At 53.5% G+C, this 26714-nt stretch overlaps 1 protein-coding gene across 3 annotated transcripts in view; it reads right to left on the reverse strand.

Annotated features, from left to right (window-relative positions):
• Positions 1 to 1895: 1895 nt before the first annotated feature.
• Positions 1896 to 26714, reverse strand: part of DTX2 (deltex E3 ubiquitin ligase 2) — a 34851-nt gene continuing 10032 nt past the window's right edge. For 2 of the 3 annotated variants that reach the window (XM_026050223.1, XM_026050225.1), the window contains 8 exons: positions 25837 to 26431; positions 18315 to 18373; positions 11797 to 11928; positions 4958 to 5028; positions 4016 to 4174; positions 3781 to 3942; positions 3151 to 3240; positions 1896 to 2426 (listed from right to left, as the gene is read on the reverse strand). In XM_026050223.1, coding sequence (XP_025906008.1) covers positions 2202 to 2426; positions 3151 to 3240; positions 3781 to 3942; positions 4016 to 4174; positions 4958 to 5028; positions 11797 to 11928; positions 18315 to 18373; positions 25837 to 26431 — 1493 coding nt within the window. In that variant the 3' untranslated portion in view covers positions 1896 to 2201. The remainder of the gene's footprint in view (positions 2427 to 3150; positions 3241 to 3780; positions 3943 to 4015; positions 4175 to 4957; positions 5029 to 11796; positions 11929 to 18314; positions 18374 to 25836; positions 26432 to 26714) is intronic. The other variant, XM_026050226.1, reaches the window with a different exon arrangement.

The following is a 26714-nucleotide window of genomic DNA, read 5'->3' on the forward strand; positions in this document are numbered from 1 at the left end:
CTCCGCGCGCGGCTGCGTGGCTGCGGGTTTCTCTCTCCCGCCCGCCCCGCGGTTAGGCTGGAGAGGTGGCAGCAGGAGGAGGCAGCAAGAGCAAGGGGAAAACTGTCCCCCGCTTGCGGTAGCTCTGAAAAATAAAACCCTTCTTATTTCACTGGTGCCCGAAGGCAGAATCTGCCCCTCGCGTTGGTGGCACAGGGTACAGTCCGGCACGGCCTCCAGGCTGGCAGCCCCGACCCAAGGCTGTGTCTCAGAGTGGCTGGGGAAGGCACCGGGGACGCGGTTGTGCCAAGGAAGCTGTGGGCAGAGCTGCGGGGACCTCAGCTCTGGTGAGGCTGCACCTGGAGCACTGTGGGCACTTCTGGGCTCCCCAGTATAAGAGGGATGTGGAGCTTCTCGAGAGGGTCCAGAGAAGAACCAGGATGATGAAGGGAATGGAACATCTCTTGTAGGAGGAGAGGCTGAGTGAGCTGGGCCTGTTTTCTCTGGAGAAGAGACGGCTCAGAGGGGATATGATTAATATGTATAAGTTCAGGAAGGGAGAATGCAGGGAGGAAGGGGACAGGCTGTTCTCACTGGTGGCCAGCGATAGGACGAGGGGTAATGGCCACAAGCTGAAGCACAAGAAGTTCCGTCTCCAGGTGAGGAGCAACTTCTTTACTGTTAGGGTGACAGAGCAGTGGAACAGGCTGCCCAGGGAGGTTGTGGAGTCTCCTACTCTGGAGGTCTTCAAAACCCGCCTGGATGCCACCCTGTGCCACATGCTGTAGGTGTGCCTGCTTGAGCAGGAAGGTTGGACTAGATGATCTGTAGAGGTCCCTTCCCACCTTGAATATTCTGTGATTCTGTGGCCTGCAGGGGACGCGGGGACCGGGAGGAGTCCTGCAAAGCCCCCGGCCCCCAGGGGAGCGGGAACAGAGCGATCCCCCTTCCCCTGGGCCTCGGGGCTGTGCAGGACGGTGCTCCTGCCGAGCAGCCTCCCGCTCTGCTCGCCGCCACGCGCCGCGGCGCTGCAAAGTGCAGCAAAGGGCCCTGTCACCGCCTGGTGGCACCAGCGCCGCGGCGCCACGCGCAGCCCTGCCAGCAGCCGCCGCATGAGGTGCCCAAAACCCTCCGTGCACTTACGATATGGGGGAAAACGAGCTGTATTTTAGGAGCAGGCCTCACCACAAGCAGTTCAGGGCGATGGGAGCAGCGATAGGAGCCGTGGTTCACAGCAGGGGCAGAGGTTGTGGCTGCCCAGAGGTAGTGCCAGCTCCTGACCCTGGGCCCCAACCTCCACCGAGCCAAGGGGCAGCTGAGAAGGGTCAGGGCAGAGCCAAGGCCGGGCAGGGGCCCTGCCCCAAGTGCTGCTGAGATGGGCAACCGCGGGAGGCGACGGAGCAACCGCGGGAGGCGACGGAGCAACCGCGGGAGGCGACGGAGCAACCGCGCCTTTGCTTTCTGACTCACTGCCCAGCCCCAGTGGGAGAGCCCCAGGAGAGCCCCGAGAAAAGTGGCTGAAAACATGGACAGCCCGTGGCCCAAGAGCCCAGGGAGGGGGACTGGTCCCAAATAAGAGTCCCCTGTTCCTCAAGCAGAGCTGAGCTTTCCCTCCTTTCTCCTGGCTGGCTGCAGGGGCCCCAGCTCGGCCGAGCAGGCTGCTCCCTCAACGAGGGCGCAGGACGGGAGACACCCTAAAGCCATCAGGCAGTTTGAAGGCAAAGCAGATTCTCCATGACAATGCAGTGTTTATTACGACCAAGCAGAGAGAGAAGTAACAGCTACAGGGGCAGGAGGGAGGAGGCTTCACTGTAAGAGCCAGCTCGGAGACCGAGCGCTGCGACATGATGCAGAAGGGAGGCCTTCACCTGCCTTTCAAATGCCCTAGCAGGAGCGAGACCTTCCCTTCTCTCCCCACTCCTGTCCCCGACATTACCAGGGTGAGGGTCCTGCCTTCACAAGGGGGATCTGTCACCTCACAGCAACTCTCCCAGCCTGTCCTGGCTGTGGCCGCCGGCCCTACCTGGGGACACGAGTCCACGTTCTACGAAAGGAGCCTTCCCTCCAGAAAAAGAGACTGTACAGAGCTCCCACGTCAGTGTTATTGCTCAGCGTGACAGGCGCTCGCACGCAGGAACTTAAGGCAACAGGAATAAGTGCACAAGAGGGGCCTCCAAAGCAGGGGCCCTGGGGAGGTGCACGGCCCGGCGGCCCCACGCGGCTCACGGTCTCAGGCAGTCCTCGGTGACGCCCTGCGCGGCCAGCTCTGCCAGCACATTGTCCAGGTAGTTGGGGTCGGGGTAGCCGTGGCCACTCAGGTTCGTGTCCATCTCGGTCTTGTGGTGGATCTCGTTCCACACTACTGTGTTGCTCTCGCCTGTGGTGCTGGAGGTGCCCACTGTGAAAATCAAGCGTCTCCTCCAGGCCACCTTTAGGAGCTCCAGGACCTGGAGATGGAGGAAGGGAAAATCAAAGCTGGTCTCCTGCAGCTAGATTTGAGTCATGGACAGATGAGCAGCCCCTTCTTGCCTGGCTGTGGAAATAGACAACTCCATGGCCCTTTTCCAGGGAAATATCCAGGTGAGATATGGATGCAGTTGCTTGCCAGAAGCTTAATAACTACTCCCTTGCAGTTGCAGCAAGAAACGAAAGATACCAGCATTAGAAGGAACTCCTTCATCTCCTGTTTTTCTGTGTGGTGCCCCTGATGGGAAGATCAATTAATCTTCCCCACAAGCCAGTCTTGCAAGGACGAGCAAAATACTGGCACAAGTTGAGACAAACACATTCACCCACAGGAAATGGGGATGGGAATAGGGTGCAGATATATTTTTTCCCCCCTCGCCAAGTTCAGTGGTTCTAAGAGAAACTCCTGTAATAGCACAGCTCAAAACGAGCCAGGAGTGTTTGGTCAAAAAAACAAGGCAGGCTTTTGTTTAGCAAAGGGATGAAGCAGAATTGTGAAGAAAAACAACAAAACTTTCAGAGCCAGAAAGGTTATAAAGACATCTAAGCAGTAACAACATAGACAACTGGTAAAAATAGCCTCATTAGCATCACAGGAGCAGCTTTCATAAAACAGCTCTATCTTGCAAAGCCAAGAGATGCCTGCCATGATGCCTGGGGACACGAGTGCCATGGAGCAGTCGGGTCGCCAGGGTGCAGCCTTACCTTCCTGCCCTTTTCGTTGTCTGGCAGATAGCAGTAGCGAGGAAAGCCTCTTGCTGTGTAAGGCATCCCAGGGTTGGGGTGCTCAGGACCCTGCGACAGATAAAGGACACAGTGTGTTTGGACACTTCCACCTCCGTGTGGGTTGCACAGTTCTTCAGTTATAAGAGCTAGAATCAGCAGCAGGATTTAGGATAGGACCATCTCGGACCAGCTCTTCCATCCAAAAGGAGCAATGTATTGCTGATTATGAGCCCAAGGTACTTGACTTGTTCCTATGGGACACGCTAACATCATAAGCCCTTCATGAGGAGCTTCAGGCTTCAATAATGTGAGCTCTTTAGAGGCTGTACTACATGGTCTAAGGATGTCCCCAAAACAGACTGCCAGCCACCAGACTTTCAGGTCACTGCACCCACCCAAAACTTAGTTGTGGGGTGTAAAATAAGATGCTAGAATCTCCCTGATCCTGTGAGCACTGGTGGGGTCTCCTCCCTGCTCCAGACAGGCAGTTTTTAACGTAGGCAAAAGGCTGGTGAGAAGCAGAGGCAAAACACGGTTCCTGGTACTGCTCCGGGAGGCCCACACAGCTCCCCGCTGCCAGGCTGTCTGACAAGGGGGCCTTGTGCTCACCTGAATGCCTCTGCTGATGTGATACACAATCTGGATTGTCCCACAGTCCTTGTGGCCGGGAAGGGACTGGGGAAAGGTGGAAACCTCCATCTTTCCTTTGGGCTGAGTCCCCGTTTTCTCTCCATAGATGGTTTTACAAGAGGGGCACTGTAAACTCCCGTCCTGTGAGGGGAGAGAAGCGGGTGTCAGACCTCGAGAGAGGCACTGGGCCCGTGGGGACGGGTTGCTCTGGCACCTTGTTTCCGTTGCAGTACATGGCCAGCACGCAGAGCATGTGGAAGCAGTGCTGGCAGTTTGTCAGGCGACCGACCATCTCCGGCTTGATCGTGCTGCACTCGCACGTGTCCCCGTAACCCGAGGGGGAGGCCAGCTTCTCCATGCAGATCATACAGTCCTAGAGTCCGAGACAGCAAGCACAAAATCACCATGTACTGAGGACACCAAGCTGATCATACTGACTCACCAAGAGAGCAATCAGGGAGGCATTTTAGGAAGATCTGCCTTCAATTTTAATCCTCCCTTCTGAGGTTTAAGAGCAGAGACAGGTCTCCTCACCTGGCTGGTACCACCCCACTCCACTGCCTCCTGGACAGCACAGGGCAGGAGCTGCCAGGTAGAAGGAACAAGCAGGGAACTGAGCATGTTTATGTCCTGCTCCTCAACAAAGTAGCTACTCCAGCTCTCAGCTAGTCACCTTCTTAAGCAATTGACTCAGCTGGGTCCCAGCTTGCTCCATTTGCCAGAAGGAAGGTGATGGTTCAAGTGTATTTACCTAGACCAATATCACACTCACTTGAGAGATCCTTTGAGTCTAAAACCAGGGCAGCCTCTGCTTCTTCAGTGCACACTCCCACTCTTGCACTCCCAAAGTGAGGGCCCTGGGTCACCACTTAAGGGCACCCATGTGGGCATCTCTCCAAATGTGGAGAGCACAGCGTGCACATCAGAGCATCTGAATGAGGCCCCATCCCCAGTTACCACGTGTGGGTTTCAGTCAACTGTGAGGTCTCTCCACCTAGCATCAAGGAGGCCATTACAAGTAGTGGGATCTACTACTACAGGATGGCCATGGAAGGAGAGTCTTCAGGGACCACCACAATTTTCACAATACCACAACAAAGAGCTCTGGCCCAGCCAGACTTGCTTTATCATCCTCCATTCCTCCTGCCCCTCTTACCTCATCAGCAGGAACACCCTTCAGCTCTTCCAGGTATCTCCTCACCACCGCTTCTGGCTCAGTTGGTGTTGCTGCACAAGGAGAGAGATGAGAAAAAGAGACAGAAGGAAATCAGACACACCATGAAACATGACGGGCTGTGAGGGTGATGCTAAAGAGAAGCGGAGAAGAGCAAGTAACCGGCCAGGATGCCAAGGAGAAAGGTCAGGTTTAGAGGGAGAGGAAAGGTCTCTGCTGAAGCAGCTGCTCCAATGGATCTACACAAGCCCTGCAAATGCTCTGCTGCCAGCAGTGACCCTGCGAGGGACACGGGCCAGAGCGCCCAGCGCCCGGGCCCTGCTCATCCTGTTCCCTTTGGGAGGGCAGGAGCTGCTGCACAACGGTCCATCGTTACCCCTGAGCAGGACCCCCGGAGCCCACCTGTAGTTGCTGGGCTCCAATTTTTCACCCACATACCCCAAGGGATGGCATTGATTTTGATTTTTTTTTTTTAATTTTAATTTTTTTTTCTTGATTTGATTTTCTTTGCACACACGAGAAATCAGCTGCAATCAAACTCAACCCAGAGACGTTACAGTCTTAGTGGGGAAGAGACAATTACAACTTCTGAAGGCGGCATTCCCACACTGCACGGGACACGGGACCCTTGCACTTCAGGGCAAACCCAGTCGTTGACACCTGACAAATAGAAACCCAGCAGAACACTAAGCTTCAGGCCTCAGAAGCAGGCTTGCATCCTTAACAAGAACCAGCAGCTCTTCTTGTGAGCTTTTCACACACTCAAGTTCAGCAAGATGCAGCACAAGTCACAAGCAATTGAAAACAAACCAGCTTTGTAGCGGTGTCCTGTCTGCAGAACAGCTCCCAGACAACCTTGCACTTCATAAATGTAATCCCTGCTCCCCTCTCACCCAAGCAGACTCCAGTGCAGCCATCCAGGCCCGATGTCCCACCCCGAAACAGCCCCTCTTGAAGGTAGGTATCCCCCGAGACAGACATGAGATGAAGGTTCTGCAAGGCAACAGCAGATCTCTCAGATGCCCCATGCCCTCTAAAGCAACATGGGAGCCAGAGTAAGGACCAAGCAGCAAACACACAGTATCCTGAGCCCATTGCTGGTGAAGACATTAGATGTAGACTCAACTCCCAGCAACTTCTGCTGCAAGCAGGGCTACTCCCTAAGACCTGCATGAGAGAAGAGCAGCTCCTTACCCGTTGTCAGGCCCATCACAGAGGCTGCCAGGCTCCTCCACCAGCCTACAAGAGGAAACATTTGCACATGCAGCATTAGGACTCCGCATGGCAGGAGGCAAAGCAGAAACCTGCCACTTGACTACACGGATTCCTTGCTTGCCCTTCCTGCTCTGCCCCAAACCTGCTTCTGGGAGAGATGGAGAAAAGCAGTGTTGTGACAGACAGTTCAGGTAAGGCGCAGTTCTTCCTTCTCCAACCTCTTTATTCCAGCTGCTGGAGCTGCTCTGGGAGCAAGGGAAGTACTAACAAAGGCTGGGCAGCTCAGGAGCCTCAACGCCCAACACCCTCGGGCCTCAGGAGGATGTGACAGACATCCAAATAATGAGCTTGGACGTTTCTAAGCACTGCAGGACATGAACCAACTGTGCTTTAATAGAGAAAGGTGCTTTTAGCAGCTGTGATCCCAGGCAGGAGAGCACCGGGGCTCTTCATGCAGCATCGTCATGTGCAAGGGTTGGCCATTTGGCTTGGGGTACTTGCACCTCACATGTGCTCAGCCCTCCCAGTCACCTTTGATGCTTTGGGGAAAGACGGAGGGTTCACAAGAGTTGTCTCTGCAGCTGAGTAAGCCAATCTGCGGGAAGAGGCAGCCACACCAGAGCCAGCACTACTTAAAGCTCTTCATCACCCCAAAAGAGCAGTTCCTCTCACCAGGAGGAATGGGTATGTGCCATTTTTTGGCTAGTTATTTTTCACAGTAGAGGCCAACATGGTGAAGCAGAAGGGGAGAATAGGTCACACGTCACGGGTGACGCTGCCACTAAAAGGACAAAGAGGCGGCAGGCTCAGGTCCCTTCCCTGGGGCAGGAGGAGCCACTCCAGACATTTCAGGCATAGTTGGCCTCTGAGGATCACCCACCTGGCCCTTCACAGACCCTTAGCCTGGAAGAAGTCAACAGAATAAAGTAAGCATTAACAAGCAGCCAAACACAGGCACTTAGCAGCAGATCCTTTCCATCGCACAGCATGCCAAAGTCCCTTGGGAGTGCACTTGAGCTGCCACAAGAAGGGTGGGGAAAAGGAGCCAAAGTGCTGGGAAAAGCCCGGCCTTCCGGCTCTCAGGCTAAGAGCTCAGCAGAGCAAGGAGCTGCCTCAAGCCCTTATCGCCAGCCTCACATGGAAAACTTCTTCCTTGGCTTGTCTTTTCCACAGGAGAGAAACAAATCCAGGAATCTCCCTGCTGGGACCTTGCTCGTGGGCAATGTGGGAAGAAGTTGCAGCCAGGAATGAGTCCGAGGGCATATGTCTGAACCGTCTCAGCTCAGTGCTCACTGGGCCTGCAGCCCTCCCAGTGCTCGGGGGTGACCCCACTCCAGGCTGGGGACTGGGAAACACTGGGGTGGCACTTGCCCATGTGGCAGTTGGAGCTGGGCTCCAGTCTGTAACCACGGAGTCCTTCACTCATACAAGCACATTCCCCCATGGGGAAGATGGGGCTTCAGCTCCCTCTGCTCTGCAGGTTTTGAGCACTCTGCGAGCAGGTTAGATGTTATCCATTCTACCTGCATCTGCTTCCATGAAAACCCTATCACCGTGATGTTCCAGCTCCTGAGGATCCCATGCTGCCTGCTCCTCCTTCCGAGTGTTTTTCTCCAGGTGCCTCTCTTTGAAATGATCTTCATTTTTGCCTCTTCTGGCTGGAGAAGGCAATGCCAGAAAGATGCACGGATCAAGTGGCTGAAGACGAGGAACACCAGCAGATGGTGCACGCAGACACCAGCCTGCTGCTTGGTAGAACAGTCCAGATCACCTCTTCCCGTCTGCACATCAAATCTGAGTGCCTTTGAAGAAATTCACCTTGATCACGTAGTGCAGGACTTTCCTTGCTTGCAGCCTCTGCTGTGCAGAACTCCTGCTCTTGTCCTTCCTTCCTCTACAGCACACAGAAAAACAGAGAGATGCCTTGCCCAAGAACTGGCCATGCTCCTTCAACCGAGATGAAAAAGAAGCAGCAAAAACCCCAGGGCAGAGCTGGTAAGAGGGAGGACAACCTTCCAGCAGAGTTTGAATTCCAGCAGAATCCAGCAGGGATTCTGAGGAAAGCAAATGGTTTTACACCATCTCACCACCTGGGATTAGCAACCAGATGGGCAGAAGAAGAGGATGCAACCCTCAGTCTGTCCCAGGAAACTCCCTGGAGATAAGAAATGCCCTGCTCCTATCACTTTGCTGCTATAATGCCCTGGCGCATGTAGTTCCATCAAGGCTGCCTGGAGAAAGAGTAAGGGAGCCCAGATACTTTAAGAAAATCCTTCCCCAGCTGCAAGTGCTTGAATGTCCAGTCCCCATAAAGTCTTTTGACACTGAGGCCTTGGTTTCAGGGTGGCTGAGCCCACAGAGCACCCAGCAGAGCTCGACCCACACATCGCTTAGTGCACAAATCCCTTCCTTCTTGGACCATTTACTCTACAAAGTATTTGCTTCCAGATTTGCTTTGTTTTATCGATCCCTTGGGATCATCAAAGCCTGGTCATTCCCTACAGTCCTCAGGATTCCATACTGGAACGAAAATGCACTAGCAGAACCAGCCAATGTTGTTCATCACCAGCTAGCCTAATGCTGCGCTATTGATTTATCTGGGATGTGAAGGAATGTTTACCATTCTTACATTTACAAAGAGAGGGATAACGATTTTTCTTAATGCTTCCCCTTCCTCCCTGCAGTTAATAAACTGTCTGCTGAAGCAAGGGCTTTCCATGGGTAACATTTAACAGATGCGCTTTGAATCCCTGCTCAGCAACCAAATGCTTGCAGGAGCAACATCCCTCCTTCTGCATCCCAAAGCGATCCATATGGATAACAGCAGAGTCTTCTTTCCATCCCCTATGTAGGCCAGACACAGGCTGCTTCCAGTTGATGACAGTCACCTATCTCCCATGAGCTCTCCCTTCATTTCCTGGACTTGGGTCTGGGATAGGGCTGGGTCTACTGGTCTCAACTCCCAAGAGCGCTGCCCAACATCAGGACGGTGAGGGGAGGCGTAGCATTAGAAACACATTTCTTCACCATTAGCAATTGTGCAGGTCTGCTTGTGACACAGGGCTTCCCCATCCACCCCCCGGCCCGGCTCCTTTATGGCGATGGTCCCACACCAGACAGCGAGCTGCCCTGTTCTCCGAGGGCCTCCTCCATCCCACCCTTCCTGCGGGCAGCGAGGCGGCCAGCGCACACCCAAAGCCGTGCCGGAGCGGATGCATGAGGAGCGATCCAAGGGGATCCGGTGAGGAAAGGCCACGCGCACCCGTTTCCGCCGCCTTTGTGGCCGCCGCGCTCCGCACGCGCCCGGAGAGGAGGAGCCTCCGCGTCGGAGCAGCCGTGCCACGGGATAACTAGAGCCCGCGAGAGACGCGGCCTCCCTTCGCTCCTCCTGAAGGCCCTGGAAAGCCGGGAAGCTCCGTCGCTGCAGCCTCCGCTTCCTGCGAGGGAAGCTGAAAACCTCCCTCCTTCCCTCCAGAAACGCGACGCAGCCGTCGCCGCTTGCGGAGCCCAGCGGCTCCTCCGCGCCCAGGGCGGCCCCGAGACCTGCAGCCGCCCCGGGGCGCCCTGCAGCGCCAGTGACGGGCCCTCGCTAACGAGCGTCGCTCATTAACGCGACGCAGCCATTCCTGCGGTTCCTGCAGCTCTCCCCGAGCACCTCAGCGGGCCGGCCTGCGCACGCTCATCCTTCAATTCCCGCGTTTACTCGAAACGCGCGGGGCTGTGGGACCTGCCCACGGGATGGGCACTGCAGCGAGGGGAATGGGGCACAACAACGGAGCACAGAACAGCTCCTCTCTGCTGCTTACAGCTAGCGGCTCTGCAGGGAGACAAACAGCGTGGCCAGAAGCCAGGCGCGCTGCCCGTGCCGCAGAACAGCCTCTCTAAGGCAGGAGCTGTGCAAACAGGGCTCGTTTCTAGGAATCCCGAGCACCCTCTTCACCCGGGGAGTGGGACGCACAGCGCTCCTCGGGGCTGCCCATCCCACTATCTAAAGTACGTGGGTGGATCTTAACAAATCTCAGCGAAACGCAGCCCCTGCTCACGGCTCAGCGCTGGAACCAGCAGAGGCGGCGACACCTCCTTGGCTACAGCAGGGCAGGGCCGAATCCAGAGCCCGTACCCCTTCGCCGGAGCGTGCCGCAGGAAGGGTCCCAGCCCCAGCAGGCCCCAACCCCGGGGCAGCCCCAGGGGCCGCCCTGGAGCAGGAGCTCTCCCCGCGCACCTATGGGTGCTGCTGTGTGGCGGGAGCTAAGCCGAGGCGCGCAGGGAGCTAAGCCGAGGCGCAGGCTGGAGGTGCCGCTCGCCAGCGGCTCTGCCCCAGCTCCTCCTCCGGCCCCTCTGCCGCCCACGCGGGTTGTCGCCTTCCCCTCGTGTTTTCCTTTGCTCCTCCTGCTCTCGGCTGCTTCTCCTGCCGCCCCTGCTCTGCTCCTCCTCCCCTCTCACATCCTACTGCACACTTGAGCACTCGCTCCCGTTCTTGCCGTCATCTCCTCCCCGCAATTCCTTCCGCAGACCATTCCCTGAGCCACCTCCCTGCATACTTACTGTCTGTTTTCCTGCAAACCCCCTTCACGCAAGTTCTGAGCCCACCCCACTGCCAAGCCCTGACCCACACGGCTCCTCACTGCAAGCACAGCCTCCAAGGGGAGGGATTCTGCGACATTCTCCCCCAAAACAGCAGCTGCCTCCTCCCTGTTTCTCCTCACACGGCTACCTCCGTGCTGAACGCCTCCCTTGCGCAGGGACCTGAAGCCAACGGCCTCTTCCTCCTCTTAACCGCAGGAGAAGCGTCCCAGCTTTGGTGGCAGACGTCAGCCACGGCTGGCCCCCCGTGCCCGGGCTGACAGGCGACACGTACAGCGTCACCAGGCACATTCACATACACCCTGCCAGAATCAACAGCCCCAGTTGCCCAGGCTGAGGGAGCAGGGCCCTTCCCGGTGCCCAGGCTGAGGGAGCAGGGCCCTTCCCGGCGCCCAGGCCGAGGGAGCAGGGCCCTTCCCGGCCCTCCATGACCAGCGAGGCCTCTGCTCAGCGGCCTTGTGCTCTACACAGATCAGAGAAATAAACCGCAATATAACTTGACCGTGAAATTCCTGAATAACTCAGAAATCTGCTCGTCCAAAAGATCCTCCTTATCCCACGGCTCCCACGGTTAGGACAAGCATGGCTCATGAGCACTCCTCTTGGATGAATACACGGATGAATACTTTCCACCAAGGTCTCTCAGCTCCCAGACTTCCCAAAGAAAGAATTAGGGAAGGTCCTGGCACACAGATCTCCAGGGCTCCCCCAAAGGGTGTAGAGGGACCATGGGGGAGACTGCAGAGGCCTCTGACCTGCACAGAGAACTGCTGGGCTGCTCCAGCCTTAAAGACTGATGGACACGAGCAGAACTTGTAGCGCAGGGTCTATTTTATCATCTTATTTCTCAGCCGGTCAGAGACCACGCAGACCAGAGAAACGTCCCCATTATGGGATGACCATCAGTCAAACCAGAAGAGCCAAAAGGGTTGGGGGAGAAACAGGAGGAAAGGAGGGAGGCAGAACAAGTGCAGAGAGATAAAGAGAAGATGGAAGCAAATACCAGTTTGAGCAGGAACTACCTTTCTTGGACACTTTCCTCCCCTCCTTAACTGAGCTGTGTTTTTTAGAGGCTTTATGGGTGCTGGCAGCTTGCGGCACACGGGTGAGGTGCACGGGGAGTCCAGCGGCTGACATCAGCATAGCCGTCATGCCTACAGCGGGTACGACACGGACATGCGGGAAGGAAACAACGGGGAAACACATTCATTAAATCAAAAAAAGAAAAAAAGGAAAAAAACCCCTTTAATCTTTCAAAGAAAATTTAAAAGATAAAACAAAACCCAAGCCCGTGGTTCAGAGAAGGTGAAACATCCGAGAGGCAGCGGGTGGGCACGAGGACGGGCGCGGAGGCCTCGCGAGGAGGAGCTCAGACAGCAGTGTAGAGCAGGGGAGCTGGGCAGGACCCTCGGGGGCAGCATTTGAGCAGGACGTGCCCCTCGCCCCAGCCCCGGGGCACTGCAGCTCTGCTACGGGGCAGATCCCTCCAGTCCACAGGAGCCCCACAAGCAGCACGGCCCCTGGGACACCGGCTGCTTCGACTGGATCCTCCAACAGCCCCACTCAGCTGCTCCCCTATAAAACAAAGCGTTTCGAAGGTGTCACCCTGAAGGAACACCCTGCTAGCACCGAACGGGCCTTCCTCTCTTTACTACTGTCCTTTTACTGCTCTTTTTAATCCTGGGCTGCTCCTGGCTTGGAGCTGCTCCACGTGGCCCCTGCCAAACGGGAGCAGTTGGATCCGGGACGGCAGCTTCCTTCTCTCCAGCACAGCCCCTTCCCGAGCACCCAGCTTCTCCCTAGCCCCCAGTGCAATTTAAGCCCGGGCCTCCTCGTCCTCCCCCACGCCGATCCAACAAGAGCAGCTGCACTCGTTGCACGTTCATTGTTCAAACTAATGAATCATTAAAAAGGACAGCGATTCCCTGAAGGTAAAATTGGCACACAGAGAGCTACAGGACTCATCACGCTGATTTAATACGATGTTTGCCCAGGAAACCCAGGCCAGTTACGAGCCGTAACATTTCTAAGGTAACTCGCCGCTTTATTCAAAAGCAAAGCTCAACAAAACACCTGCCCAAGCTTTCCCAAGAAGCAAATTCCCGCCTGCCACAGCTACCACCAGCATTTAAAAAATGCTCATAAATGCAGACTGGCAGATGACCTAAAAAGCAGCATTTCCTCAAAAGCTACTGCTTACAGTAGCCCAGGCCAAACCAGGTCCTTATATTAGGGAATTTTTTGCCAGCATCCCCAAATCCCTGCACAGAAGCTCAAGAGCAAAGCTGAGATATTTAAAGGTTTTATTTTTCAAGTTGGTTGGGAAAGGAGGGTATAAAAACAAACATGCTCTTTCAGGATAAAACAAGGTACCATGTGCATGCAAGGCAAAAATGACTGAAAAATCAAGTTATTCTGGGAAACATCAACCAGCTTTGTGTGCAAGTGCTAAGACTATTTTCTACCTGAAAAGCAAGTGAAGAACCCACGTGTTGAACTGCACATCCCTTCCGCAAAGTCTGTGTAAAATGTTTCCCTGCCAGAACTATTCCTATACCCTCCTGCCTGCATTTTGCACCTATTCCCCAAAGATCCAAGTGCAGTAAATATTCCAGCAGCTTTTTGAGTCCTTGCTTTATCCCCAGGAGCTTTTACTAAAGAGCCTTCTCATCTAAGGACATGAAGAGATTTACAGACAGACCGAGTCTGGGGGAATGGATTTCACAAGACGAAGAAAGGGGCCCAGATAGATGAAGCAATTTGCCCAAGGTTACCCAAGAACCTTCGGCAGAGCTGGTTCTGCCAGCAGATCAGGCTGCCCAATGCATCGTTTACCAGCTAACCATGCTCCTCCTCCTTGGAAAATAACACCAGAAAGCAAAGGACAAGTTAGCCCCTTCCCACGCTGTGAACAGCTGCTCTGACCGACACCAAGGCAATGGGCATCACAGAAACACGGTCAAAATGGAGCTGTGTTAAAAATGATGAAAAAGGCAATGAGGGTAGGAAGGGGAAACTGGTATAAGCTCTTTTATGCCTCTAACTGGAAGCAGATCCAGAAGTTTCACAATCAAAATGACTTCCTTTATGTCTTGAAGTGAGGCCCGCAAGGCTGTTGGGTGCTCCGTACGCCAGTGCAAGCCCAAAGCCCCAAAGAGCAATGGCTTTTACACATTCCCTAACAAAATCTACCTGCTTTCTAAGGGAACGAGCAGAGCAGAGCAGCCAGAGCCCAGCTGCAGCCCCCAAAGCTGACACCTGTGTGCAATCCAGGCAGATATTTCCTCCTTTTACCTGGTTAAAGGCCAAAACAGAGGGATTAGCCAGAACAGCAGCTGATTCAGAGCCCTAAAAAAACAACATTCTTGTGAAACAGGCAAGATACTGAATCTCTTCACGGGAAAGAGGGAATATCTCAGGCTATTAGAACCTGACCCCCTAAGATTATAACATGCAGCTCTTCAGAGAAAGGACAGAAAAGGAAGCAGTAAACTGGTCTCCCAAGCCGTTGCTTCTAAGCAATGTGAGCGCATTGATTGCTAAGCCCCGACGTTTGAAAAGGAAGTCCAAAGGCTAACACAGATTATCACCATCCACTGCGCGTCTGACTGATGGCAAATGCAAAATTCATGCTCTCTGTTGCGGAGATCAATACAATCTTGCTAAGGTAGCATGCAGAGCCCATTAAAAAAGAAAAGAGAACCAAAAATCAACAGAAGCAAGAGCTGAACAACTGCATTCACAGACTCCCAAAGTCAGAGGACAAATATGTTTCCTTCAAAATTAGATCAAGTGAAAACATAAGCTATAGCATCTCCACTTAGTTCAGTTGCCCTTTAGCACAGCCATACCTTGAATAACATACCCAAAATTACTGGCTAGCATGATCTCAAAGAAAAAGCACTTTTTTTTTTTTAGGGAATTTTCCTGCTTTCATTTTATGAGCTGCAAATGCATCTGTGCTTCCACAGAGACAGAAAACACAGGCCATATGTGGGACCAGAAGAACTATCCAACCCCAGGTGTTCTCCCAATAGCAATTCCGCACTGGCCAGGTAAAGGTCATTTTCCACTTCTATCTACTGCTGCTTTGGGGAGACGCACACAACGAACAGCCTGAATTTGGCCCTGGACTTGGATAATTGAAGACATGAGGCCCAGCTGCAACAAGGTACGAGTTTGCAGAGCCCCTTGGCAGCCCTTGCATTATTGCAGGAGTTATTGCTAGCCCACCTCTAGGAATCTGAAACACATTCCCGACCCTTCCACCGACCACTCTCTTTCTTCCCAGCAAGGAATGAAGGAGGGCAAACGCAGAAAGCCTTGCAAAGAGTGTTTTGCTTAAGACATATTTGTACAAGTGCCTGCAATAAACACACAAAGAAAACTACCTCTTCCGTCTCCCAAAGCATCTATGTGGCCAGAAGACCAACGTCACCGGCTCCTTGGGGCTAGAACTATTTTTGCTGCAGCTATGACAACATCCAGCAGCTTTTCTTTCAGCCTGCTCTGTAAATAAGGCCCTTTTGCAATATCCTGTGGCATGCCAGAGTTGAGCAAAAGGAAAACACACTGACCTAACGCAGTGAGCGTCAGCCACCCCCTTGCTCGTGCACCCATCCAACGTGCCCCTCCATTCACTGCCCTGACTGACATTTGCCTGGATTTTGTTATATTTGCACAGATTAGTATGTGTGTTATATTTGCACAGATTAGTACGTGTTTGGTTCCAGTCTTGGATTGAATCGCATAGAGGAGAAATGACAGAAATTAGGGAAAGGGCAGAGGTTGCTGTCAAATAACATAAGGTACTGGAGACAGAGCAGAGTTAATTAGTATGATTATATCCACCAGCAAAATCATCAGGTTTGGTGCGTTTCAGAGTGTCCCGGCTCTAGAAGCGCATGCACGAGAAGCACTTAAAACAAACCCTAATTTCCAGCCCTCATCTTAAAAGATAATATTGGAAGGTACTTCCTATGACACCTGGTTCATCCCAGAAGCTACATTATTCCAAAAAGATGTTAGTTCAGCTGATTTTTTATCACCAGCACCGTGGCTCAACTGTCTTCACAGGCCTCTATGCTGGAATTCACAGTCCTAACCAAAGACTGAAAGAAAAGAAGTTTAAAAGACAAGTTTGCACCTTGAAGCATTAATATAGCAAAAAGTAAGCAAAAAACACACACACACACAAAACGTTCTCAAACTTTCTCTGTTGCAATAACCAGGGTTTTAAAGTCAACGTTGTGTTTTCTGGGATTCCAAGCTGTGCTTTGAGAACACGTGGGACTGATAACATTAGGAATTCCTCACTCCGAGAGCCCCCAGGTCCAGACTGCACAAGTGAGCCCCGCTCAGAGCAGCGGGATCCCATTTGCCACCACCTTTTATTTCCAGGGGCATCTGCAGCCTTTCCAGAGACAACCCGCAAGACTCAAGGGGTTCATCTTCCCTCTTTCCAATTGGAATCAAAACTGCTGAGAAGCATCTCAGGCCGTAGCGATCTCTAGCTTTTTGATTTTTAATTTTTGCTTAGCAAAGCAAGGCAGAATCCCGCAGATCCCCCGCTGAGCAGCAAGGCTGGGCTCACCTCGCTCATCCCCTAAACTCGAGGAAGTTTTCCTGATGCTGAGCAGCAGCACCCATGGGTTGGCTCTGTTTTACTGCATGAAGAGGCCGATTTCTCTTTACTGGCTGGGGAGGCAGCACATGCAAACACTAGGTTAGACTTGTAGCTTTCAGATAGCTAAAAGCAGTTAGAGATGCATTTTAACCCCCCTCAGAGGTCCAGATACCAGCCAAGACATCAGAGCACTGCATGGTGTGAGCCAGCCCCTGCAAAACCACAGGTCCCATTTGAGGCCCCAGGCACATCCCTGTCCTCCAGGGTTATCACAGAGGCCGTTGGGTCCCCAGCAGCACTAAAATCCTGCAGGAAATGGCCATGCCATGGGGACTGAGGAGCAGAAAGGGCTCAGTGTTATGGAGTGATCTGAACAGTAAGTAAATCAAAGAACATCTGCAGGATTTTGAATATGAAGAAAATAACACGTCCCAGAAGAGGTGCTAGAAGCAGAGCAGGAGATGTGCCTAAAGGCCCAGCCAATTAAAGTTCCAGTAAAATTTCAGAACTCCACTGCTTGCTTTTTCACCAGAAACATTCCCAGACATTTATTTTCCTCTCACTTGCTAATTAGCTTGTCCAGATCTCTCCTCTGCTCCTACTTGAACGGGCAGACTCACATTCAGACTTCTCTGAAAAAAATGACTGCAAACATAACCCTTGCGTGTTATTTTATTAAATGGTGGTAAATTCTACTGAGGGCTCCTGCAGTCTTTTACATCTAAATGTAGCATGTGAGGATCAAACAGACCAGGCAAATTTGCAGGGTTTTTTTCCATGCATCCAGGGTGCTGCATCACCACTGTATGATACCAAGGGCACAGTCACTCTTGCTGGGGAGAGGACACTTGCTATCAGGTGCTACCACTTGCTATTAGGTGGCTCCTAAGGCCCCCCCAGACTAGAATCTTTTGAGTTTGGAGCTAGCTAAAACAAAGCACATCGAACACCTGATGGGTTCTGGCACTCAAACCTGAAATGCTTCCCCTGGAAGCTGCAAGCGCCTGTTGTCATTTTCCAGGCCATGCCATTTCACGTGTAACGAGCAGATCTACTCTGCAAATTACTGCAGAAAAATGTCCCTTTCGTCTTTGCTACACCCTCTCCTCAGGCACATTTAGGATTCATAGGTTTTGATGATAAAAAGAAACTCGTATGTCTGCTTCTATGGGAAAGAACATCTGGCTCACCTTCTGGTTCTTCCTTTTCTTAAGGCAATGTGGCCCAACCATTTCTCAGCCTACAGGACCACCCCAGCTTGCAGAATAAAGTCACGTCAGAGAATTCCACACGTCTCGCAGCGCAGCCTTCCTCCTTCATTGCGGCACTGGGTGAACAACTAATATTTACCCAGATCCGTATGCTTCCCTGTGCTACTTGCTCACCTACACATACAGGAGAAGATGGAAATCCACATCTCAAACCCACTCATTTTCAGAGCCAACTTCTGATAGTTTGTGACCCATCTCTAAACCACAGACTGCAAGTTCAGAAATGTTCTCAAGGGACCATTCAGCAAGAACCCTCTGCTTATCTCTGCCATGAAGAGAGACTGATTACACATCAGAACATGTCCCGTTTTCCCAAGGCTTGATTAGAAAGGTATTGGCCTGGAGCCTCAGATTCTGACTAGCATCAAACCCTCACCCAGAGTTGGACACGAACACAAAGCCTTAAGCAAAAACAGCTGGTAAGGTCTCATTTTCCCTTTCTCTCCCAAATACAGTCTCGCTCTACCTTTATGAATTGTCTTGGGACTAAACACTATTCATAAAGACTTGGGACCTCAGAGACATTTCAGACTCTTTCTGAAAACTAAAAGAAAAGAGATAGAAAGTACCTACCTCAGACAAGGAAAACACTTAACTGCATAACCCTAGGGACAAAGTAGATGAAGCAGAAAAGGATTCTTACCTGCCAACGCCTGGTTCACTTTGCTGGGCTTGGGCATCTTGATCGGCAGGTTTGGGGTGCTGAAGAGGAAACAAAATAAAAGAGGACGAGTTTAACAGCACAGATCAATCACTAGACAAGAGAGACAATTCACACGATATTCATGTTCCTTTCATAGTGGCAGTGCTCCTGAGTATCCTAACAGGCCTGAATCACCCAGAGCAGCCTCATCCAGGACGGGCGAATCTCTCCCTGGATGAGGGTCTCTCTCCCACACATCCTCTGCCCACTGGTCCAGCACTTGTATTTAAGGAGTCCACCCTCGCCTGAGCTCTGCCCTAGCTGTACCTGTGTCCAGTCCCATCCCCTGGGTGGACCTCAGAGCTAAGTTATAGATAGCTTGTCCCCAGTGCTGTTCCCTGCTGCTCCCGACGTGAATCCCTGGATGGAGCCAGGGTCTCCAGCCTCCATCACTGCCCTTGCCCGTGCTGCCAGCAGACCCTGTTATCCCCTCTGGCTCTGGATGCTCCAGGGAGCCTCCTGAGAGCACCCACTCGTGCTGCAGACAGGCCAGTGCATCCACAGCACTAGGATGCAGCACACTGATCCTGCACCTTCCAGGGAAGGAAGAGCTGCTCACCAAAGAGCCCCTCTGAAATCAAGAGCATTTGGACACTGAACATTTTCAGCCTCCCAACCTACTTTCCTGGGAGCGTTTCCCGGGGCTTATAACCATACTTCACATTAGGCAGAGATATATGGGCAGACAGGGACATATTTGGCTGCCATAAGGAATTAGGAAGGAAAAGCACAAGCAGCAGCCTGAAAGTTGCTAAAGGAGAAAGCTGCGTCCACACGAGCAGAGCAGGAACATTTGAATTCTGTCGTGCTGGTTGTGAGACGCTGTGCACAGCCGCTGCTTTGGGTGTACATACACCCGTCGCAGCGCAGGCCCCGCACAGCGGCTGCGACAGGCACGGAGGAACAGCAGCACGCAAAGGGCTCCCAAAGACATCCCGAGTTACACCAGACCTGGCCAGCTTCCTGGGAATGTGCAGGGCAGATTAAGATAGTGTGGTGACATTCACCACCCAGTGACATTCACCACCCAGAGGGAAGCCGGCTGGCACTGGATGCGCTGCAAGAGCGGCCACGGTGCCCAGAACAGCGTCACTGACCGAGGTCCCGCTCTGCAGCCCTGCCCAAATCCCCGTCTGCTTTTCCTTGACAACGAGCAGAGCTGAAGAGACCAGGGAGCAGCATCGCCTATTGTCCCCCCCGGCACCAGGGAATCATCCCCACCTCCCTCTTTTCCTACCTGCCCCAGCTCGACAGCGGTTCCTGCACGAGCATCGAGCTCCCTGCGATGCCCCGGGCAGGACCCAGGGCTCGTGCTGGCCCCAGACAAGTGGGGAGAGCTCCTGCAACCCCTTAAAGGCTTCTCCAGGTTGCAGAGGGCTCCCTTCCGCCCGTTTCGAGGACTGGGTTTTCCCTCCGCTGTACCCAATTTTGCAATGTTTCCAACTGACGCAATAGACTGTTCTCGCTACGGTCCAATTCAAACCTCACTGAATACAGTGGAAATTCTCCCCTCGGTTTCCAAGGGCTTTGAATCAGATGGCGTGATGACTCCGTGACACTCTTCTTTCCCAATTTAGCCTCTTCATCACAGCTCTTCCTTAAGTCTTTCTTTCCTCTTTGCCTATACTATCCTTCCCCGTGCTTCCCTCTGCTCCTGCCTACGGTCCTCCTTGGATAACAGCTAATTACAGGATTGTACCTTCTCCAGCTACACACAGGAGGGAATTTAGAGACCTATTCCCAAAGATCAGTGGGGTCTCATCCACCAAAAATCTCCAACCTGGGCTTCTCCCCATCTTCGCCTCCAAGATGAGGGCACAAGAGAGAAGAGGGGGCCTCAGAACCCCCCCAAATTCTGTGCCCCAGACGGTGACTGTGATTGATGCAGTCTTGTGCCCCATCACACCACGAAGGGCAGCAGCCACCCCGGCGTTTTCATGCTCCCCTTCCTGTGGGAAGGTGGAAACAGCAGAAGGCAAAGCTGACCCTTCAGCTCTGTGAGAAAAGTAGATGGGCAGCAGGGCCTTCTCCCAACTTGTATTTTTGGAGAAAGCAAGCTGTGTGTGTCAGCGAGCACTGGGAATGAAGCTCCGACATCGTTCCGTCCACCTCCTTGCACTGAGACACAAACACACCCAGACTGGCACCAGCAGCTCTCTGTCTTATCCGTTCTTGACAACGCCTAACACAAGGAGCACCACAATTTCCCTAATTAATTTCTGGCAATGTTTCAGTCCTGTGACTCACTGTTTGTCCTGCATCTATCCTGAGTCTCCCTGCCTTAGATTTCCTTCTTGACCTTCCAAGTAGGACTGATTGTCTCTCTCTGCAATCGCCTGCTGCATCCTCAGAGCCTGGAACAGTCTCTTGCACCTTCTCTTTTGTGAAGGTTTCACGTGTCCCACCTTTGCCACCAAGGCAGATGCTCTTGAAGTCCTCATACAGAAGATGCACTCACATTTGAACTGGTAAAAGCCCCGTTCTGCCACCTGCAAAGAGGCAGCAAAACCCCTCAGTAAGAGCTAACACTCAGACACCTCCTTAAAACCTGCGGATGTGGAAAGGGGCACTCTGCAGCAGAGGCTGAAGAAGGCAAAGCCACAGCTGCTTGGAGGAGGATCACAAGGAACCATGTTCTGAGAAGACAGACTGAGAAACACTTCACTCTTCCCTTCATTGCAAGGTTCAAGTCGGAGCCATTCAGCAGCTAGAGCTTTTACAAAACGAGAAGAGCCCTTGAGATTTACAGATGGAAATGAATAAGCAATTGATGCATTTGCAAGCAATCAAGTTTTGGAAGTTGCAAATGCACTGCAGATAAATTACCATCCATGAGCCAGAAACAGTCCCTGATCAGATGCACTCCTGGTACACGGTAAACGCAAAGCGTGTCAGCTCTGACTGCTGCGACGCTTTAAGCCAACTGATTCGATGGCAGAACCAAATCCTTTTTTTATTTCCCATTTGGCACGGGCTACAAACGCGCGCACGGGCCGTGAACAGCAGCTCAGCTCACACTGCGGGCCGTGCTTGCTGTGTGCCTGATCCCGTGTGAATGAATTCGCAGGGCTGGCACGCACATCCTCTCACATCTGCAGAAATCCGAGGCTGACAAAAACATCAAGGGGAACGCGTGGTGAGGGTACTGCAAAACACCACAGCTCGGCCGGGGGGGATCGGAAGCAACAGTGCGTGGGAGGAAGCCACAGTGCGTGGGAGGAAGCATTGCCATGCCCAGAGAGGGGCAGAAATGCCACCCAGAGCTCAGCCGGCTCGGAAGGGCTCTGCCGGGGCAAGCGATGAGGAAGGATATTGCCAGGGCAGGGAAAATCGGGCCGGTCAGCAGCACTGAGAGCCTGCATTGAGCCTGCAGCTTAGGCTTGTGGTTCCCTACGCGGTGCTGGTTCCTCCCAGGCCAGCTCAGCCCTGCCAGTCCCCGCGGTTCCCACTGTCCCCATTGCACAGGAGCTGCGGCAGCGCGACAGGGAAAGCACAGGCTGAGAAGGAAGAACCCAAAATAAGACCCTTTCCTCTAAGAGATCCAAAATAAGATGTTTCCTCAAAGACGCAGCAAGAAATCACTGGTAACATTTGCCATCACCAATGCCCAGAGTCAGAGCACGGTCCCTGTGGCAGGGGCTCCCTCTGCCCCAGGACTCAGCCCAGTTTCACTGCGTGTTCCCGTGTCACAGAGTGTTTGCAGCCCTCCCAAGCAGCCAGCGCCTCTCCTGGCAGCTCAGCCAGGCTCCCAGGAGCACCGGGTGCTCCCGCAGCGCCCAGAGAGCCAGGGCAAAGCCAGGATAACCCAGCCCCTTTCCACTTCTTGGGAGCCTGCTCCGCGGCAGCCCTGCACGCTGACACAGCAGCGCTGGCGCAGCTGCATCTGACCTGCTTCCCACCCTGCACGTCCTCATTACGGAAGGGAAAAGCTCTGTCCCCAGCTCGAGGACAGCTGTGAAAACACTTTGTGCTCTCAGAGCCTCAAACACAGCAGTTTTTCCCCCGCCTTTCTTCTAAAGGCGACACTAACCATTAGACTAAGCCCCATTAGGAAGGACCTGCACGCAGCCACACAGGTCCTCGGGTTTCACCACTGGGGACCCGCTCAGGTGACACATGGAGTGTCCAGGGGAGCTGTCCTGCAATGCCTGGGTGCGACTGACCTGCGGGGCAGCTTAGCTGCAAGCAAAGGGTTGAACCAACGCTTTGTGGTCGCTTCCCGTGGGCTTGGCAAGGACCAGCATTGTGCCCAGGATGACACAGGCAGCCTCTGAGAAGCTGCTGTTGGGACCGTGGGCAAAAGAGCTGAAAGAAGCAAAAGAAAAGGAGCAGCAAGAAGGCAAATGGCTCTGTGCAGGGTCTGGCACCCGAATCGCATCACCTGGTCCTACGAGTCCCCCATTCTCACTGGGGGATTTGGGGTTCCAGTGCCAGACCCGTCCCTTGGGAACACCACTGTCCTGCAGGCTCCCTTGTGGTCCCAAGACCTTTTTCCAGAGGCAAGAATCAGGATGTGGCCCCTGCTGCTCCATCCGCTGGCTCTGGTGAAGGAGATCGGACACGTTAAGTGGGTTTTATCCGCAGAAGGAAACTAAAGGCGCCAAGAAGCGATACGGCTTGTCCTCGTTAATTCAGCAAGCTCATGATAGAAGCAAAAATATTTAAGTGCATTTCCTTGAACATAGTGTGTATACAAGTGTCCTTAAGTCCCCCCGTAACAGCTGGGGAGCCCTCTGCCCATTACAGCTCCGCTCCAGAGACAGGCAAGTCTCTGAGCACGGCCGTGCCCCAAGCCTAGCGAGGATGAGCAGTGCCCCAGAGAAGGACCCCAGCACAGGGAGCCAGAGACTGTGGCGACAGTGCAACGCAACCCTATTAGCCACCAGAGACTCCCCAGGCACCTGCTGCTGTGTGGTCCCTGCTCAAACACGGCCCAGCAGGGTGAGCGGCAGCTCCCTCGCCGCCGGCATCTTTCCAAACCGTGCCGTTTATCCATCTTTTTCTCCTTCCTCCCTTTCCAAACAGGAAGCCCACCAGCCGGCTGGTCAGTGGCCCACAACGCTTCCAGGTCCATCCCGTGCCCCCGGAGGTCACAGGACATCCCATGTGCCCACACGGAGCACAGGCCTGGACAGTGCAGCACGTCCCAGCAAAGCAGAGCCAGCCGGGCGGGAATGCTCGGGAACCCAGCGGATAAAGTAACCGGGGAACGTTCAGGGCTTAGGAGTTAAATGAAACACATTGTTAGAGCTCGGTGCTCCGATTACCTCTAATTCGCAGCAACGAGGGTATTTGCGGCTGGAATATGGATTTCACAAGCCCGAGATGTAACCCCAGACCGGAGCAATTACACCAGCTTAGTGGCATTTCCGACTGCAATCTAGCACATGGGAAGACGGAGGAAAAGCCATCGTGAGCTGTCAGCATGTGTTGAAACACAGGGCACTCAACTGGGAGACAGAGATTGCTGCATCTCCCCGGTGTGGATGTGTCTGTCAGCAGGGACCTCTTAGGAAAAGTAACCACAGGGGAGTCTCTTCTCCGGGAGCAGTTTGAGTTGGTTCCTCAGCTGCTGCCTCCCTCCCTTGTCTCAGCCTCTCGCGTTGGTGCAAGGCTGCAGTCTGGCTGGGAATCTACACATGTCCCCTGGGGAGTGCAGGGATAACAGAGGGTTCCACAGATACATCCAGTGGAAACTGTCCGCACTAGGGAGCGGGAAGGAACTGCGCGGAAAGGCGGTGGCTGCAGCACCCTGCGGGCCAGGCTGCCTCCAAGGGTGCAGGTGTGCGCCCAGCCAGGCCCGGATCCCATCGGCACCGTTTCATGCTCGCCGCAACAACCTCCGGCAAGACACCCTGCCCGGGGCACCCCGGGTGCCGCTGCGGTGACGAGCGGCAGGAGCTGGACGAGCCAAGGCACCCGCGGCGCGACGCGGGGCGCAGAGCACGCTGCTCTCCCCCAAACCCGGCCAGCCTCTCCAAGGACCGAACGGCCACAGCTGTGTTGCGTGTTCTGAGCCCAGCAAACACCGGGCCCTATCCCTTCCCCCAGAAGGGCTGCCCTAGCCAGGGATTCCTGCAAAGATGCCACTCGCCACCTTAGCAGGACCACAACCAGCTGAGCTGCAGAGGGAGCACAGGAGCCAGAGCTCACGCAGCCGCAGCATCGCTTGTCCAGCACGGCCTGCAGCCCACGAGTGGTCCCAGTGCTCCAAGAGGGCACGATCAGAGGGTTCTGCTCTTTGCCGCTGTCCCCAGGCTGGCAGCTGCGCCGGGGAACGGATGCTCTGCAACACAAGGCACCTTCGGCAGCACTGGGACACGAGGCTGAGGCAGCTGAGGGGGGAAGCGAAGGCTCCCTGCTCACAGCACTGCTCTGAGGATGCTAAACCCAAGCACAAGAACCGCAGCCCAGAGCCGATGGTGCCGGCACCATCACCCCAACGAGCGACACAACTGGGGCCTCCCTCAAAACAACCAGCTCCTTCCAAGCTGAACCTGTTCTAAATATCCAGGCACCTAAGGAAAGGCAAAGAGAAGGCAAATGGCAAACAACCTTCTCCAGTTGGGTATTAAAATCACTTACAGTTCTGCTTGTGCCTTCAGCCCTTGAACGTTGCTACAGCGATGCCCCAGAGCACTTCAATACACACAGAATAAACTCTTCTGTGATTATTCAGTGGTATCTCTGCTCTGCATCAGCTTTTAACCTAATGAATAGCCTGGAACCACTTTCAATTTGCTAATGTCAGCCCATTGATTTCAGGTAAGGATGGGGGTCAATATGGCTCAAGGAAGCCTTTTAGGAAAGGGAGAGCAGAACAATGGGAAAGTAAAACACTGGCTCGACACTTCAGTTCTCTAAACAGCTTCACGGTGGATTTTTAAAATCATTGGGCAAATCTACAGTTTTGTTTCTATTTGTTTACCTTAGAAACAACAGACCTCCTAATTTTGTCAGGAAATTCATGGGGTCTCAGTCACACGGAGAGTTCTGCAGTCCGTCCTTCAAGGGGAAGAGCTTTGAATACAGAGCAGTTTTCCACTCCATGTTTGCTGCATATTTTGAATTAAATTGTGCTATTCACAAATCCCCCTTCTCTGTCTGCTGCCCAGTGTAAAGCTGCTTTTAAATGTAAACAGAAACGTTTCCATTAACTCTCCCCTTTAGTTTCCTCAAACCTGCAGTACCAACTCAGCCACTTTCTCCAGCGGGTCACAGAGATTTGCAGAGCTGAAGGGGATAGATTTCAAGTGGGAGAAAGGACAAGAGAGGAAGACCATGAGGTTTTGAGCCTTCTTATCCAGTATACTGGACACAAAGGCTCAAACACCTCCTCTTCCCTTTAGTGCAAAGACCACTGCAAAGTCCTCTGGGACTCATGGGCTCCTAGACAGGAGGACCAGAGCATCCCAGGTCTCAGACACACACAGTGCTCACGAGGGTGAATGAGGTTCTGTACCTGACTCCGTTAGACGCAGACAGTCCTGTGCTGGGGCCCCCGGCACCTCCAGCTTGAGGCAAAGCCCAGGTGCTCTGTGCATTGAGTCTTGTTGTTGACCTCGCTCCATACAACGCTGGTTTGTTATAGGGCACAAAGCCAAGGCCAGAAGCACTTACTGATGTTGTCCGACTGGAAACCTGATGTGCAGCAGAGGAGTTGGGGAAGTTTATCATAGAGTGCCGGTAACGCATGGTGATAGGACGAGTCCCACTGTTAAACCAGCACTGTTGACAAGAACAAACCATCCCTGCGTGAACAGGTCCCGAGGCCGCTGTCATTGGATAAGGAACATCCAGGCGCCTCTGAACGTTGCGTCGGAACTTCGTGGTCTTGTTGGTCTGGACTTGAGCCACGAAGTCTACCTCGTAGTTGTAGCCTAAGGGTCCAAGGTCCACCCGCTGATGGTTTGTGGCATGGGCTTGCTCCAGGAACACGCAGACGTTCATCTCGTAGGGGGACCAGCCGCCTTCATCGTTCTGCCACTCCCACACGACACCCTGCCCAGCAGCAGAGTCCTGAGGGAAGAGGTGCCTGCGGACGGATCGCATGGTCCCTGCGTGGGGGAGAAAACACACGTAGCATCTTGTGAGCACAGGGGAAACCACCACAAAAAAGGGGGACTCTGTTTCAGTGACCCATTAGTGCACAGATTTGCTGATGTCTCAATAGGGCTGATCTCTCTGGTCTCTCCTTTGATGGGGACACCAATAGAATTTCCCTCCCCGCGGTGGCCGTGCTTGCTCACGATGCTCAAGAGATAGGCGATACCTCCAAGATCTCTGTGTGGCTGCCAAATCTGATTGAGGGCTGGCAACAGGTTCAAAAGCTGCTGTGAG

Source organism: Nothoprocta perdicaria, unplaced genomic scaffold (genome assembly GCF_003342845.1).
Source record: "Nothoprocta perdicaria isolate Ctin4 unplaced genomic scaffold, notPer1 scaffold_66, whole genome shotgun sequence".
Classification (NCBI taxonomy): Eukaryota; Metazoa; Chordata; class Aves; order Tinamiformes; family Tinamidae; genus Nothoprocta; species Nothoprocta perdicaria.